This window comes from Eulemur rufifrons, chromosome 9 (assembly GCF_041146395.1).
Source record: "Eulemur rufifrons isolate Redbay chromosome 9, OSU_ERuf_1, whole genome shotgun sequence".
Lineage (NCBI taxonomy): Eukaryota > Metazoa > Chordata > Mammalia > Primates > Lemuridae > Eulemur > Eulemur rufifrons.
Window position 1 is genome coordinate 52485698 of NC_090991.1, and position 17252 is coordinate 52502949.

The 17252-nt window shown below is 52.9% G+C and overlaps 1 protein-coding gene across 2 annotated transcripts in view; it reads left to right on the forward strand.

The window, feature by feature from the left end:
- SEPTIN9 (septin 9) overlaps positions 1-17252 on the forward strand; it is a 164156-nt gene that overhangs the window by 20701 nt on the left and 126203 nt on the right. The window contains exon 1 of one of the 2 annotated variants that reach the window (XM_069482906.1): positions 4961-5063. The exons of the other annotated variant lie outside the window; for it this stretch is intronic. Coding sequence (XP_069339007.1) covers positions 5042-5063 — 22 coding nt within the window. The 5' untranslated portion in view covers positions 4961-5041. Of the gene's footprint in view, positions 1-4960; positions 5064-17252 lie in introns of those variants that run through there. 2 annotated transcript variants of the gene reach the window in all.

The window sequence follows — 17252 nt, forward strand, 5'->3', positions numbered from 1 at the left end:
GGGAGGAGAGGGCCACAGAGGGGGTCTGGATAATGGGCAGGCACCAGGCACTTGTGGTTATTTAAATTTAAATTATTTAGTATAAATGAAAACCTCGTGCCTTGGTAGCGCCGCCCCATTGCAAGCGCTCAGCACCACATGTGGCTACCATGTTGAACACGGCAGCTATAGAACATTTACATCACTGCAGAAAGTTCTACAGGGCGGCACCGGGTTGGGTAATCTTCACGTTGGATCTTTACGTGTGTCGTTCATCCAGCAAACAATTGCCGGGCACCTACTGAGCAGGCAGAATCGGGGTCTCCAGGGAAAGTCACCCACTCTTGGAGTTTTACGTCTGCTGGGGAGAAGCGTAAACTCCAGGGCCCTCTGCAAAGGACCCTGGCCTCTGCGCCCTCAGAGCCCCCTTGTCCTGCACGGACGGTTGGGGGCCCCTTATGAACGGAGCGCCAGCGCCGGCTCCGGGTGGGCTGCGGCCCGGGACGGATGGCTGAGCGCGAGGGCCGTTAGCGGTGGAATTTGGCCCTTCTGGGCTGCTTCTCCCATTGTCTTGGTTTCCTTCCACGCTGACCTGGAAGGACTCCCAGAGCAACAGGCTGCGCACAGTAGTAAACCCTGCAGCAGCCCCAAGGGCAGAGAGTAGCTGGGTTGTATTGGTTTAGGAACAGCCCAAGCTTGAGGCACAATAAAAAGTCGAGAGAAGGTTCTGGAGAGGCATGCCGCTGCCCCAGCCTGGGGCCGGCCTGGAGGGTCTTGGCCGGCTCTGCTGGCAGGTACAGCAGTGGTGGCTGCGGCAGGGTGGCGGGAGGGCCGGGGGTGGAGCTCCATCGTTCCTCATTCAGGGAAGCAAACTGGGGAGGTGGCGTCGGGGTGAGCAGGAGGCCGGTGGAGCTGCCAGTTCTGAAGTGGGAGGCTGCGGCGTCTCCCGCTAGCTTGGTGGTCATCGCTAGCTTGGTGGTCATCGCGAGGATTCACAGGCACCTGCGCTGTGGGAGGGGGGCAGGTGGCAGAAAGTCTGAGCCCAGAGCGTCAGAACGTGTCCTTTTGGCCAGAGAGTCCCTCTCCCCACCTCCTCACAGGAGAGTCAAGGTGGTGCCAACTGTGAAGCCCCTTTCCGGAGGCCCCTGCTGTCTGGAGGACGTGCTCCCCTTCCTGGATGGCTGGGACAGCCCCAGGGCCTCTTGCCCTAGTGGAGGGAGCTCAGGCCATGCTGGGGGACGCCTGGCACTTGTCCCCTCCCAGCCGGGTGTGGGGGGGATGAAGATGTGCTTCCTGGAAGGGGACAGGGGCACTAGCTCTCAGGGTGGTGTGCCTGGGGGCTGAATGGAACACGCCCCCCACCCTCGGCCTTGGTCACAGAGGCTGGAGAGGTGGGTGGGGAAGGAGAAGCCACCCATACCTTTTTCTTCTGTTTCACGTGGGAGCAGGGACTTTAGTCTGCAGTCACTGCCAGTTTGGAGTACGAATTTCCACGGAGGAGGAGAATCTATACCCAGAGGCTCTGATGTCAGGGCTGTCCATGAAGGCTGGGCCTCGCTGGCGAGCAGGATGGGAGGGGAGGGGCACCCAGGAAGGCTGCCTGATAGAGGAGGCATTTGACTGAGCCTCGAAAAATAAACAGTTCCCAGGCCACGCTGGAGAGAGAAGAACGATTGTTTCACTTCTCTCCACGAGATGCCCCCTCTTCCCCTTCCCCTGCCTGGGCCCTCCACGGCTTCTGCAAGTGACCCTGTGCCGGCAGAGCCCCACCCTGCAGTTCAGGGGAGCTTTGGACTGGTGATGGTGACGTCCCAAAGAAAGTGGCCAGGGGTCTGTCGGGGGTGAAGATGCCCTCCTGGGAACTGTCTGGAAGGGGCTGTTGGGTAGCAGTGCCCACCCGGGATGTGGGCAGGCTGGGGTGGCCAGCAGCTGGGACTCATGGGCTGGCAGAGCTAGAAGTTCCCAGAGCCGTGGCTCTGAGGGTCCTGCCTCCTCGGGACAGAACGCTGGGTCCAGTTTGAGAGAAGCTGGGTTAAACCACGCCAGGCTGGTCACCGCAGGACCACTCACTGCATTTAATATGCTAACGCGCCCCAAATCCAAGACGGGGATAAAGTTTTGCAGGACCACAGAAACCTCCTCAGTGTTCCTGCGGAGGGGGGAGCTGCGTGGGGAAGCTGCTATGGGACTCGAGTGTGGCCTGGCCCGGTCAGTTGCCCCCTTAAAGCCTGTACTGAGGCTGGCACACCACGCATGGTGGGGAGTTGGGGTCCTCCTCCTCTGCAGGCCACCCTGGCCTGGCCCTGCCCCACCTCTGCGCCGGCTCATGACTGGTGCTGGCCCCGTCGGAGCCAATCGGTGCTGCCAGGTTTTGCGTTTCAAATTCCCCGCGCTTGGGCCAGTGCGCTTGTAGTTCCAGGCATGGCCGGGAAATGGACCGTGCGCCAAAATCCGGGTTCAGGGCGGCGCTCGGCAACGGCACCAACAGCAGCCATGACACCCCAGCACATACAGCACACAGTAGGTGGCCGGGTGGCGAGCCTGCCACGGCCCTGCCCCGGCCCGGCCCACACCCGGTTCCACACCCCCGACCCCCAGCCCGGGTCAGAAGCCTCGCGGCCCCCGCAGACTCGCCTGCTGCGGCGGGAGTTGGTTTGGAGGGTGTCACACAGGATTAACTGGGTTTCTTCTTCATGTTTTGTCTGCAGTTTCTAAATTTAATACAATGAACAGATATTACGTTTATAATCAGAAAAACCAATCAGGAATATTATTTCAAAAGTGGGAAAGAGATTAAATAAACAGACCAAGAAATCTCTGTGATTCCCACCGTTCTGAGTCCACGCTTGTTAGCAGTTAGTTTAACATAATGTTTTAGAAAGAAATAAAATAACAGAAGACGGGCCAGTGAGTGCTGGCGCTTTGGCCCACGGTGCCTACGCCAGCTTCCTCCCGCGGCTTCCACAAATGACCACGAACTGGGAAGGTCACACAACACAAGTTCATTCTCTCACGGTCTGGAGGCCGCACGTCTGAAGTCAGGGTGTCTGTTGGAGGCTGTGTGGGGGGCTGCTCAGCCGTCTCTGCCTCTTCCTGCCTCGGGGCAGCCGTGGCTCTCGGCTGGTGGCCTCCTGCCTCCAAGGCAGCACCTTCGCACCCTCTGGGCTCCGTCTCCGCCTTCTCCTTGTGTCAGTGTCAGGTCTCTCTCTGCCACCTGCCCCCCCCAGACCCGCCATGGCCCTCAGGGCCCACCCAGAAAGTCCAGGAAGACCTCCCCACCCGAGATCCTTCACATGCTCATATTTGCAAAGACCCTTTTTCCAAATAAGATCCCATGTACAGGTTCTAGGGATTAGGCTGTGATACTTTGGGGGCCATTGCTCAGCCCACTGCAGTGCCCGAGAGCCCCCGGGACCCCCACCCGGCCTTCCCACTCAGCTGCCTTTGCTGTTGGGGTCCTCCGGGCTCTTTGGGGGAGGCCGGCTGCTGCTTGGTGTCTCCCAGAAGGCTGAAAACTGTCTCTCTGCTCCCCATGAAGATGCCTTTCTGCCCAGAAGACCACTTTTAGGGTCCTGTCCCTGGCAGGGAGGGGATGGGGACTGTAGCCCGAAGTGGCCTTCCAGGGCCTTTGGCTCTGTCCTCTAGCTGAGAGCTGTGCACGGGCCTCACCTGGTCATAGGTAACTCACCTGGCCCCGTGGGGCAGGGATTACAAACTCAGAGGCCCCCGGGGGTCTGGGCCAATAATGAAAATTCGTAAAGGGCCTTGGGACCAGAACCAACCAGGAACTGTGTGTTTCATTGGAAGGGCACGGCAGTCTTCAAACCAGCCCTGTGTGGCCACACACCCTCCCTTTCTCAAGAGAAGCTGAAAATCTGGAGTTCTCGGGGAAATTGTGAGTCCTAAATGTTGGCACGAATGCACATTTTCTTTAAACAGGGTTGGACATACAGAGCCTGTGTCTGTGTCTCAGGTATGAATGAACCCTTGAGGTGCAGGGAGCAGAGGGGCGGCCCCCCACCCCCCACCCTGTAGACACACACTGGACCCCACGGGCCCCGCCTAGACTCTGACCAGGTGCTGGTGGGGAGCATCCAGGTTGCCAGTGAGCAGCCCCAGGGGTCCCCAGGAAACAGCACTGACACCCCCAGCCGGGCCCTGAGCTCCCAGAGAGGCGCGGAGTCTGGGGAGGTCGGCGCAGGAAGACTTGCTCCCTCCCAGGGGACGGCCAGGAGCTACTGACTCATGAGTGTGTGGTCGGAATCTTCCAGGAAGTCCCTGTCCTGCTCTGCCTCTCGGCTTGGGCGGGGACAGCGGCTGCCTCTGTCTAACGGGACAGGGTGGCTTCGCAGGGTTCCTCCTGGGCAGGTGCTCTGGAACCTTCTCTTGGCCTGCCTGCCTGGGACACGGCCACCCCTGCCGCCCAGCGGAGTTGGGGTGCAGGGTGAAGGAAGGGCTGGGCCAACTGGGGGCGGAGGAAGGCCAGGCAGGCACGCGGGAACTGGGCTTTTTAAACGCTTAAACCCAGGGAAATCGTAGCATCGCGGGACAAGGAAAATGAAAGACTTTGGAAGTCGCCAGGAATTTGACTCTGTGAGTTGGTTTCCAAGAGGCTAAGTTAAGCATCTCCAAGTGGATATTAAAAAGGAGCAGTGAGACTCCGGCGGCGGGAGCTGGGAGTGGAGGGAGAGGCCGCCGGAAGCTGCTGGACCTCTGTAGCCTCCGCACCGAGGGACACGCCGCGGCCAGCGCTGACTCCCGGGGCCACCCTGGCCCTTTCCCTCGCCGCTTCTTTTTGAATTTCTCTCCTTTGCTCCTTTTCTCCTCCGGTTTCGAAGAGACAATGCTACTTCAGTTTGGAGCACAAACATATGATCAGCACATGGAAATGTGGTAATTTGGATGCATTCGTGATTGCAACAGATTGAAGAAATTAGACCAGACAAAGAGTGTTTTTGGAGGAGGAGGAGGAGGAGGAGGAGGAGGAGGCAGAAAGGGGGGGCGACGGGGGTGAGAAAGGGGACGCCGGGACGCCCGCCTGCTGCTAAATATATCCGTAGGAATGGAGAGGGACCGGATCTCAGGTAGGCGCACGGCCCCCACCCCGGCACGGCCCCCCGCCCCGGCCGCGGCCGGCCAGCCCCCACACTTGGGGCTCTGTCTCTGCTCGGGGGACATAAGCACCCAAGGGTCACTTTTGCTCATTTTTATAGAAACATTTCTTTTCCTTTTGACTGTTCTGAGTTGGGACAGAATGTTGTTCCAAAAGCTGAGCTCTGCTAAGTCTGGCTTTTATTTAAACTCTGCTCTCCTCCCCCCTGGCTATTTCTGCTTCCTCTCCCATGTGCCACTCCTGCGTCTCACGGCCACTGTGGGTGCTCAGACCCTGGGCTCTGGGGAAGGCGGGGGGAGGGACCTGCCCTTGGCGCTCAGGTCTAGGGCGGCGCTCGGGACGCTCAGGCGCTGGCCGGTGGTTGGTTTGTCCGCCGGGCGGTTTGTTGTTTTGCTGTCAGCCAAGGTCTGTCTTCAAGGCCGCCCCGGACTCCTCCCTGAAATAGCATTTCGGTGCCTTCCTGGCTGCTGATTACAGAGGTGGAAGCTCCCGGTGCTCAGAGGAGCCGGCGTGTCTGGGAGTGTGCGTGTGTGCGTGCACGTGGGTGCACTTGTGGCCGTTCGCGTTGGCAGCCCCCCGCAGCGGGCACAGACCCGTGGATCGGGGGTGTGAGTCTAAAAATGAAGGGAAAGGAGGCTTCCCCTCCGTTGGTCACCCCGGCTGGAAACTTCCCCTCTCCAGGCCAGGCCTCCTCATTCCTTCACTCGCACGCGGTGCACCGCGGCTGCCGCCTCCCCCAGTTGGCATCAGCGCCAGTAATGGCCATGAGTCAGTGCCTGCCGAGCACGGCACACCCTCTAAACTGGGTGCTGGGGACATGGTGAGCTGAGCCACACTCCAGGCTTCAGGTGTTCTGGGGTGACCTGTGGGTCACAGCAAGGCTAAGACTGTCCCCCAAGTGCCGCTGGCCCTGGGCTGTGGGTTGCCACTGTGTGTGTGTGTGTTGGGGGGCCCCTGAGAGGCCAGAGAGAAGGAAGGCCCCTCTCAATGGCTTCTCTGCAGGGTGAAGCAGCTTCTCAGCTCCTGCTCCCAGGGCCACATCCTGATGTGATGGCAGGACCGGCAGGGCAGCCACTGAGAGGGGAGCCGCTCGGGGCCCCGCTGTGCGTTTGTGCCACTGCAGGTGAACCACGCGGCGGGGGCAGCCACGGGGATGGGCAGAAGGCGCGGCCGGTGGTGGAACCGCATCTGGTCTGTCTGAGCGCAGGGACATGGGCCAGCTGGGGGGGATGGGGCTGGGCGGACGGAGTGGTCCTCAGAGCGGCCACCTCCAACAGGCAGCCTGGGCAGACCAGGGTGGGGCCTGCTGTCTCCTCGGCCACCAGCCCCAGGAGGACGTCACTCTACCGGCCTGGCTGGCAGGGGCCTGGGGGAGCCTCGGGTCCAGCCTTCATGTCATAGATGACCCAGCCAAGGCCCAGATGAGTCACGACCAGGGGTCCGAGAGTCAGCACAAAGGCCAGGGGCTGGGAGGGGGCCCTGGAGATTCGGAAGTGATGGCGACGTTGGGAGCCTCCCGGGCTAACCAAACACGGGCTTCTCACGGGCTGAACAAGCAGCCTTTGAAAAGGGCCACGTGTGTGCCTTGGGACAGCTCCGATGCCCGCAGCTGGGGCAGCTCCGCAGGGACGGAGTGGGGACCTTCGCTCAGGATGTGCCTTGATGGGAGACTGGTACCTTCTGCGACATCTGCATTTGGATATGTTTTCATCAAAGGAATTTATTATTTCCCCCCAAAACTCAGTTGCAAACTGACTACAACAGAATGAAAATGAAAATCCCCGAACTATTTCCTCAGCATGCTTCTCACCCTGGTCAGACCTTAACTTTGGTCTTTCATTGTAACCGAACTCTTAGCCAGTCCCTGGGAAGTGAGTTCCCGTCCTGTCCCTGCTGGGTGACCTTGAGCAAGTCACTGTTTGGCTCTGAGCCTCACTTTCCTAATCTGCGAAGTGGGCGGGTGTGACCAGCATGGCCCCGAGGCAGCATCCCCTCCCTTCCAGGGGGCTTTGGAGCGCGTCCTGAGTTTCCTGGGCCGCCGGGCCTTGCTGAGCTCCTTCCTTCCCTCTGGGCGCGTGGCTGCTGCCCCTTTGTCTCGCCGCAAGGCGCTGTGGTGGCTGCCTCAGTCCCCACGTGTGGACAGGGCTCTGCGTGGCGGACACTGCCCCGCTCATCTCCAGACGTGGCTGTGGATGCTGCTTGTGCCCCGCTGGGCTGGCGTTTGGGGCGCGTCCAGCCCAGGCTGCCAGGAAGGGGTGGGGGTAGGAGAGGTGCGGTCCTGCCCTGGTGAGTCCGTGGTGGTCCCCCAGCCTCAGGGAAGGGGGCTTCGGCAGGTCCTGGCAGCTCCAGGAGCCCTTCGACCCGCCCTCTCGTCCCTCCCTGGCAGCACCTGGCTCCCGCCTGGTTTGTGCACCGGGGGCTGGGGGCCTGCTCCGTCCTCTCTGGGGCTGTGGTCTTCCCCGGGAACATGCTGCAGGGCTCGTCAGCAGGGCTGGCGTGAGTCACAGAGCAGTGACTGGCCGCTAAGGCATGGAAGGCCGCTCCTTCCAGCCAAGGGTTGGGGCTTTTCTTCGGTTCTGGCCTGGCTTTGTGGCTTTTACAAATTAAGCAGTTTTATCTTGTTCCAAGAGCTTGTGTTTCAGCAGGGAGAGACTCTCCAAGAAGGGAACTTTCCACTGGGGAGCCGTCACCCAGCTCAGCTGGGCCCGGGAGGGTGGGAACAGGCCGTGTGTGTGTGTGAGCTGCAGGCAGGGGACGTGGACGGCTCTGCACAGTCACGATTTCGGGTGGGGGGTCCTGGAGGGGCCTGGCTGTGCTGTCACCAGACTTCTGCCCCTGCTGGGTGTCCGCCTGACGCAGCGGGGCACAGAGTGGGGCTCAGCTCCTCTGAGCCTGCGTCACGGGTGGCCAGGCAGCAGGAGGCCCCCGTGGGAGCCCCTCAGTCCTCACGCATCCCTTCTGTCCCGGACTGTCTCTGAATCCCCCGGGGGATTCTTACCCTCGCCCGGACGGGTCCTAAGCTTGCCGGTCGCCTCCGCCTCTCTGGCTCTGCCTTGATGAGATCTCCACGACGAGAGGCTTGGCCTGAAGCCCTCTGCACCCGCTTCCTGTTCTGCCCGGCAGGGACGTTGCTCCCTGCCGTAACCACGTACCACAGACTACAGGAATTTCTTCTTTCACAGTGCTGGAGGCCAGGAGTCCGAGATCAAGGTGTTGGCAGGGCTGGTTCCTTCTGGAGGGAGGGTCTGTTCCCGGCCTCTCCCGGCTCCTGGGGGCTCCCGCAGTCCTTGGCGTCCTTGGCTTGTAGCCGCAGCCCTCTGGTCTCTGCCTCCGTCTCACACGGCCTTCCCCTGTGTCCCACGTCTCGTCATTGGACTTAGGGCCCACTGGGTAATCCAGGGTGATCACATCTCAAGATCCTTAACTTAATGACATTTGCAAAGACTCCATCTCCAAATAGGCCATGTTCACAGACTCCAGGTGGACATGAGTTTTGGGTCCCCATGTGTCTCGGATGCACAGCGTGGTTCCATGTCCCAGACCCTTCGCTGGCCCACTCTGACCCTGTGGCGTGGCTGCCAGCTCCCGCCATGTGTCTTCCTGCCGCCGGCACGAGGAGGCCTCTCGCGGTGGATATCATTTGCGTTTCCCGAATGTTGGTGACGTGCAGCGCCCTGTCCTGTGTTTGTTGCCCTTTTGCGTATCTTCCTGGAGATATGTCTATGCAGGCCCTTTGCCCATTTTTGACTTGGATCATTTGGCTTTTTGCTGTTGAGTTTTGGGGGATCTCTGTAGACGCTGGATGTTGATGCTGTATGTGGCACCCGGTGGCTTCCATCTCTGGGTTGCCTTTGCACCCAGTTGTTAGCGCCCTGGGATGTGCAAACATTTTTAATTTTGCTGAAGTCCCATTTATCTCTTAGTTCTTCGGTTGCCTGTGCTTTTGGTGCCAGGTCCGGGAAATCATTGCAACATCATGAAGCTTTTCCCCTGTGTTTTCTTCTAAGAGCTCTTGAGTTTAGGTCTTTGATCCAGTGTGAGTTAATTTTTGTACGTGGTGTAAGGACAGGTCCAACTTCATGTTCCAGGCTCTTGTTCCGCTCCTTTTCTTCTCTCACACCCAGGCTGGCTCCACCAGGCAACGGGGACAGCAGGGAAGTCCCTCTGGGCCTGGCCACGACCACCAGCCGGGGAGCCTCGTGGCTGGATGTGCGCTCTGCCTGGGAAGCCCGGCCGGGTCCTTCTGGGCAGAGGCCAGCCCGGGTCCGCTGAGGCCGCATGTGCAGATAGATGCACCTCTTGTTCTCCGTGGTGTGGCTGCTGGCCTGCGAGTGACACCGACCGTGTGTGTTGGGGCGTGGGGGCTTAGTGTCCGAGGCTGTCCCTTGCTCAGCTCTCCCTCTCGGGAAGCCTCTCCGCCCATCCTCCCGCTCAGCTTCTGCCACCTGCGCGTCTGTCTGCTTCCTGCTCAGAGGTGCTCATCCCTGGTGCCCCCTCCTGATCTGGACACAAGCCTTTGTCCCAAAGTCACCTCCCAAACCTGTGCCCCAAGCCCCTCCCACCCACGCGGGTTCCACTGCGACTGACTCCGCGCTGATCAAACTCCCCTCGGCTCTCTCCTCGGAATCATAGCGGGGTCCTGAGTGTCCAGGCAGGGGTGTGGGGAGCCCCCATGTGACGCACCCAAGGCCTTTTCATCCCCCTGCTGTCCCCCGCAGTAACCCTCATGTCTGGTGTCCGAGAGCTGCCGTCCGTCCCACCCGCCTCTGGGTTTCTCCCAGCTTTGGGCCCCTGACTCTGGGGCAGGCGTGGAAATCCGGAGTGTTCTCGACTGGCCCTCGGTGCTGGGGTGTCAGAACCTCCCTCCTGTGATCAGAGCCGTAGCCGAGGCTGAGAGTCTGGCCCCGTCCCTGGGAGAGGCGAGCAGGGGAGCAGGGTCTTCAGACTTGGGGTGGCCATGGGGGCTCCCCCTGCAAATGGCAGGGCTGGACTGCGGCCCCATCTCTCCCACCCCACCCTAGCTCCAGGCACTTCCCTTCCTATCCCTGCTGTCCCCGTGGGCCGGCCCCCCACCTCTTCCCCTTCAGGACAGACCCCTCCGCTTCTCCCCTGGGTTTCCTGAAGTTTCCTGAGAGTGGGGTTTGGGGAGGCTCTCTGTCCCCTTGGAGGCCTGCCGGTCCCAGCATCTCCCTCTCCTGCTCTGGCGCTCCTGGGAGCTGGGCCCGCCCCACCTGCCCCTGTGGACCCCCAGGTCTGGATGGCGGGGTGGGGAGGGGCACCCTTTTGAGGAGGTATCACATGGGCTCATTGGCCAGGGGACGGTCAATACCTCCAGTCGATGTGGGCCCTGAGCTGCCACCTCTCCAGCTCCTGAGTTCCAGGGGTGACTCCTGGAGGTGGCTCGGGCTAGGCCAGGCCCCTGGCAGCCTCCCTGCATGTGTCCTCTGTCCTTTCTGGAGAGGGCTGGGTGGAACTTGGGGACAAGGGGATGCTGATAAGTCCCGGGTGGGGGCCCCTGTGCACCTCAGCCCACAGAGCAGTTTGTTTTGGATCAAGGACCTGGCTGGCCTCTCAGAGGCCATGGTGCTTGACCACTGTGGGGTGCTGGGGGCAGAGGTGCAGCAGAAGGAAGCCACAGGGCCCGGGCCTCTCTGTTACGTGGCCTCATCTTACGTGGCTTTGCTTCGGCTTGTCTCTCTCTCTCTGTCCCGCTGGCCCTGGTGCTCATGTGGGGTGACCCTCAGTCTGCACTCAGCCTCCCCCAGCCAACCCTACCCCGCCCTGGACGGCTGGTCCCTCCAGCCAGGAGTGGGAGCTCAGCCGGGGTCCCAGTGAGCCCTGGATACTGCTGTCGATAACAATCACAGAACTGCAGTTTCAGAATGATGGAGTTCAACGTGTTTATAAATTCGGGGGTCTTCACAGTGTCCTGCTGCTGGTGTCCCAGGGAGAGAGAAAGGGGCCAGGGCCTATGCTCCACCTGGAGTGGGTGGTCTTGGTCTGGGCCTCTGTGATGTGTTTGTGGGTCGGGGGTGTCCACTGGGGACTGGACACTGAGGTGCGTGGGGGGGTCAGTCCCATGCGTCAGTGCCCCCCTTTTACCGCAGTGAGGGCCCAGCCTTGGCAGGGAGGAGGGGGCTGGCTGCGGGGAAGGGGGATCCGGTGCAAAACGCCTTCCCCCAGCAGGTGGCGGTGCAAGCCCTCTAGAGCCGGCTCTGCGGGTTGCATTTTCGCTGAACTCGTGGGGCTGCCAGGCTGGTTCCCGCTGACTGTGGCTGCTCCGGGGCAGTGGGGAGAACCGGCAGCCCCAGAGCACAGAGGAACCTTCCCTGGGACAGGCTGGGGAGCAAACCCTTGAGATTCCTGTCCCCATCTGGCAGGGAGGGAGGGTTGGAAGCTCAGTTAGGCAGAAAAGGAAGGGTCTCCTGCCACCTCTTTGATTTCATTTTTCCTATTTTTTGGTTGATATGTCTCAATCTCTCTTAAACGTTTCCAACTTTCTACTGTGCAAGTTTTCAAACATGCAGAGAAGATGAAAGATTGTAGAGTGGACCCCACGCCACCACCAGAGGTTCTACGACGAACACTTTGCTGTTTGCTTTGTCACATGCACACCCCGCTATCCACCAACAATGCATGCTCTTTTTTGATACGTTTCAAAATAAGTTGCAGAAATAAATTCACAACATCCTGCAGACACTTCAGCTTGCATTTCCTTAACCAGAGTCCAGTATTTCTTTATGGTTCTTCTTTTTCCCTTGGAGGTAAAATTTATATAGCGTGAGACACACGGATGTTAAGTGTTCCGTTCTCGGAATTTTGACAAATGGATACACCGTGTCCCAACCCCGATCAGAATACAGGACGTCACCATTGCCCCCAAAGTTCCTTAAGCCCCCTCCCCATCCACCGCTGCCCCCACCTCTCCCAGGGGCAACCATGGTTGTGATTTTTTTTTTTCCATCACAAATAAATTTTGCCAGTTTGAATGCTTTTTAGATCTGTCCCTGTTGTAGCAGGTGCCAGCAGTTCATTCCCTTCATTCCCATGTTATCGCTGAGTAGTGTTTGTTGGGTGCACATTCTACAGGTTTTTAGCCACTCTCCTGTTGATACAGCTGCTATGATGAGTATCATCGTGCAAGGCTTTCTGTGGACATGTGCTTGCATTTCTCCTGTGAATACTTGGAAGTAGGTATAGGGTAGGTATATGTTTAGTTTTATAAGATACTGCCAGATCTTTTCCCGAAGTGGCCGTTCCGTTTCACACTCCCACCAGCGATGGATGAGAGTTCCAGTTGCTCCACGTGCTGGCCAACAGTTGGTGCCGTCACTCTGTTGAATTTTAGTCATTCTGGTGGGTGTGCGGTGGTATCTCATTATGGTTTTAATTTGCATTTGCCCGATGACTAATGCTGTTGAGCACATTTCCATGTACGTATTGGTTATTCATGTATTTTCCTTTGTGAAATGTCTTTTCAAATCTGTTGCCCATTTTGAAATTGGGTTGCTTGAGTTCATCTTATTCTTCTGGATACTAGTCTTTTGTCAGAAATGTGTTTTGCAAACATTTTTTCCAGTGCATGGCTTGCCTTTTCATTTTCTTAAGGTATTTTTTTATGAGCAAAAGTGTGCCGTTTTAATTTTGACGAAGTCTAGTTTAACAAATCTCTTTCTTTGTGGTTATCACTTTCTGTGTTCCTTATAAACCTTTGCCTGCCCTCCCCCCACAAGCTGCAAAGATATTTACATTTTCCTCTAGAAGGTTTATAGTTGTCACTTTTTTTTTTTTTTTTTTTTGAGACAGAGTCTCACTCTGTCACACGGGCTAGAGTGCTGTGGCATCGTCATAACTCACTGCAACCTCAAACTCCTGGGCTCAAGCAATCCTCCTGCCTCAGCCCCCTGAGTAGCTGGGACTACAGGCATGAGCCATGACACCCGGCTAATTTTTCTATTTTTAAGTAAATGATCACTATACATTCGTTTGCATTTTTGAGAATTTTACATAAATGGAATCATACCTACATAATCTTTTGTGTTTGGCTTCTTCCACTTGGCCCAATATTTAAAAGATTCATCCATGTTGTAGGTACTAGTAGTTCCTTCCTTTTAACTGATCAGTTGGCCAATCCATATTGAATGGATAGACCTCATTTTGTTTATCTGTTTACTTGTTAGACATTTGGGTTGCTTTAGGTTTTAGCTGTTGTGAATAAAGCTGCTGTGGCCATGTATGTGCAAGTTTTTGTGCTGACGTATGTTTTCATTTATATTAAATAAATATCTAGGAGAGGAGTGGCTCGGTTGTGTGGTAAGGGTGTACTGCACTTTCCAAAGACAGTGTTACATAGATTTTCAAGTTACTGTACCATTTTACATGCCCACCAGTAATAGATGAGAGTTCTAGTTGCTCCACATCTTCACTGAAACTTAGTTTTGTTCGTCTTTTTTTTTTTTCTTAATTTAATTTAATTTAATTTTTTTCCTCCTTTCAACCCAGTTTTCTCTGACTCTGGGAAGAACTGGGAGGTGAAGGCCTTGTTAGTCTTTGTAATGTTAGCCATTCTGGCCTGTGTGATGTGGTATTTCATTGTGCTTCTTTTTGTATTTCCCTGGTGACTGATGATATTGCATGATTTTTGCAGATGTTTCTTGGTCATTTATATATTTTCTTTTGTAAAATGTCTACCCAAATCTTCCCCTTTTAAAAAATTGGGTTGAGTCACATGTACTTGATATATTTGGGATATAAGTCCTTTATCAGATGTATGTATTGTGAATGTCTCTTTCCAGTTTGTTCCATGCCTTTTTGTTTTCCTAACAATGTTGTTTAATGAGAAAGAATGTTTTGTTTTGATAAAGTTAAGTTTATCAATTTTTTTCCAGTTATGATTTATGCTTTTTGTGACATATGTAAGAATTCTTTGCTTCAAAAAAATGTTTTCCTATGTTTTGTTCTAGAAAATTTATAGTTTTATAGTCTATGTTTGTTCGGTGATCCATTTTAAATCAATTTTTATATATAGTTTGAAGTCAGAGTTAACTTTTTTTTTTCTTGTACTGATATCGAGTTCTAACACCATTTGTTGAAAAGACATGCCTTACTGTATTAAATTAACTTGGCACCTTTGTTGAAAATTATTGACTGTATATGTGGGTCTCTTTTGGGACCCTATCACGTTTTCTTGATATTTTGCCTACTCTTTTGCCAATACTGCATGTCTTGGTTAATGTGGCTTTATAGTAAGTCTTGAAATAAGGTCTCCCAATATACCCAAAACATTACTTTGAATATTCTAGGTCCTTTGAATTTCCTTATAAATTTTAGAAGTAGCTTGTCAACTTCTACAGAAATGCAGTGTGAATTTTGATTGACATTGTTGAATCTATAGATCAACTTAGGGAGAACTGACATTTTAAAAATATTGAGTCTTTGGATCCTATAAACATGGCATGTTTCCATTTTTAAATGTCTTTTCATATTTCTCTTATGTCTTCATTTCTCCTATTGCTACAGAATTACATTATTTTGTAATTTTCAAGAAAAAGATCTTGCGTGTTGTTACATTTATTCCAAAGAATTTTATTTTTGGCACTATTATAAATTAAATTATCTTTTAGTTTCACTTTTAATTGTTTGCTGCTAGTATATAAAAATGAAATTGATTTTTGTGATAAATCTTATATGCTATGTCCTTACCCAAAGTCATCTATTATGCTAGCAGTTGTTTTTTAGATCTCTTAGGATTTACTAAATCAATAATCATGTCATCTGAAAATAAGTAGTTTTGCTTCTTTCTTTCTAATCTTGCTCCTTTAATTTCTTTTTCTTGCTTTGCTGCACTGGTTAGAACTACCAGTACACTGTTGAACAGAAGTGGTGGGTGGACATTGTTGCCTTGTGCCAGAACTTACAATGTTAACTCTAGATCTTCCATACATGCTCTTTGTCAGATTGAGGAAATTCCCTTCTCTCCTTACTTTGCTGAGAGGTTTTTTTTTTTTTCTTTTTTTTTTAAAACATGAATGGGTATTGATTTTGGTAAATGATTTTTCTGTATCTATTGAAATGATCATTGTTTTCTCCTTTATTAATAGGGTGAATTACAGTGATTAACTTTTTTAATATTAAACCAACTTTGCATTCCTGGAATAAATTCAACTTGGTTATAGTATATAATCTCTTTTATATATTGCTAGATTTGATTTTCCTAGTTTTTGTTAGGGATTTTTGCATGTAGATTCATGAGGAATATTGGTGTGGTATTTTCTTTGTTAGTTTATTTCAGTAATGTCTTTGTCAAGATTATTTTGGCCTCAGAAAATGAGTTTGGAAGTGTTTCCTTCTTTCTATTTTCTGTAAAAAAGTTTGCATAAGATTGGCATTGTTTCTTCCTTAAATGCTGGATAGAATCTACCAAGGAAGCCACCTAGATGTAGAGTCTTCTTGGAAAAGTATTTTTTTGTTCTGTTTTGTTTTTTTGTTTTTTGTTTTTAATCACAAATTCAATTTAAAATATATAGAGAGAGCTATTCAGGTTTTTTACTTCCTCTGGTTATAATTTTGCTAAGTTATATTTTGCAGGAATTTGTCCATTTCATGTAAGTTGTTGAATTTTTTCACATAAAGTTCACGATACAGGCACACCTCAGAGATACTGGGGATGTGGTTCCAGACCACTGCAGTAAAGCAAATACTGCAATAAAGTGAGTCACAAATTTTTTTGGTTTCCCAATGCATACAAAAGTTATGTTTATACTATGTCGTAATCTATTAAGTGTGCAGAAGAATTATGTCTAAAAAATGTGCATATCTTAATTTAAAAATTAAATTAGGACCAGGTGTGGTGGCTCATGCCTGTAATCCCAGCACTTTGGGAGGTCGAGACGGGAAGATCACTTGAGGCCAGGAGTTTGAGACCAGCTTGAGCAACATAGTGAGACCCCGTCTCTACAAAAAATAAAAAAAGAATTAGCCGAGTGTGGCGGCACGCACCTGTGGTCCCAGCTACTCGGGAGGCTGAAGCAGGAGGATCGCTCGAGCCCAGGAGTTTCAGGTTGCAGTGAGCTATGACTGTGTTACCACTCCCTCCAGCCTGGGTGACAGAGCAAGACCTTGTCTCTAAAAAGTAAAAATTAAAGAAAGTTAGTAAATTTTACTTTATTGCTCTAAAGTGCTGATAATCATCTGAGCCTTCAGTGAGTTGTAATCTTTTTGCTGCTAGAAGGTCTTGCCTTGATGTTGATGGTGCTGACTGATCGGGGTGGTGGCTGCCGAAAGTTGGGTGGCTGTGGCAATTTCTTAAGGTAAGATAAAAATGAACTCTGCTGCATGGGTTCACTCTTCCTCCCATGAAAGATTTCTCTGTAGCATGTGATACTGTTTGATAGTATTTTACCCACAATAGAACTTTCAAAATTAGAGTCAATCCTCTCAAACCCCGGCGCTGCTTTGTCAACTAAGCCTATATAGTATTCTAAATCCCTTGTTGTCATTTCAACAATGTTCACAGCATTTTCACCAGGAGTAGATTCTGTCTCAGAGAAACTACTTTCTTTGCTCATCCACATAAAGCAACTTCTCATCCGTTAAAGTTTGATTGTGAGATTGCAGCAATTCAGTCACATCTTCAGGCTCCGCTTCTAATTCCCGTTCTCTTGCTGTTTCCACCACATCTGCAGTTCCCGCCTCCACTGAAGTCTTGAACCCCTCGAAGTCATCCATGAGGGTTAGAATTAACTTCTTCCAGATGCCTGTTAATGTGGATATTGTGACCTCCTCCCATAAATCATGAATGTTCTCAATGGCATGTAGAATGCTGAATACTTTCCAGAGGGTTTTCAATTTACTGTGCCCAGATCCATCAGGGGAATTACTATGTTTGGCAGCTGTAGCCTTATGAAATGTACTTTTTTAAATAATAAGACTTTCTTTAATAATTTAGTAATTACCAGTAGTAAAAAACTAATTACTAGTAGTAAAAACTAATAAGTAGAAATTGCTCCTTGACCCATGGCCTGCAGGATGGATGTTGTGTCAACAGACATGAAAACAGCATTAATCTCCTTGTACATCTCTATCAGAGCTCGTGGGTGACCTGGTGCATTGTCAATTGCAGTAATATTTTGAAAGGAATCTTTTTTTCTGAGCAGTAGGT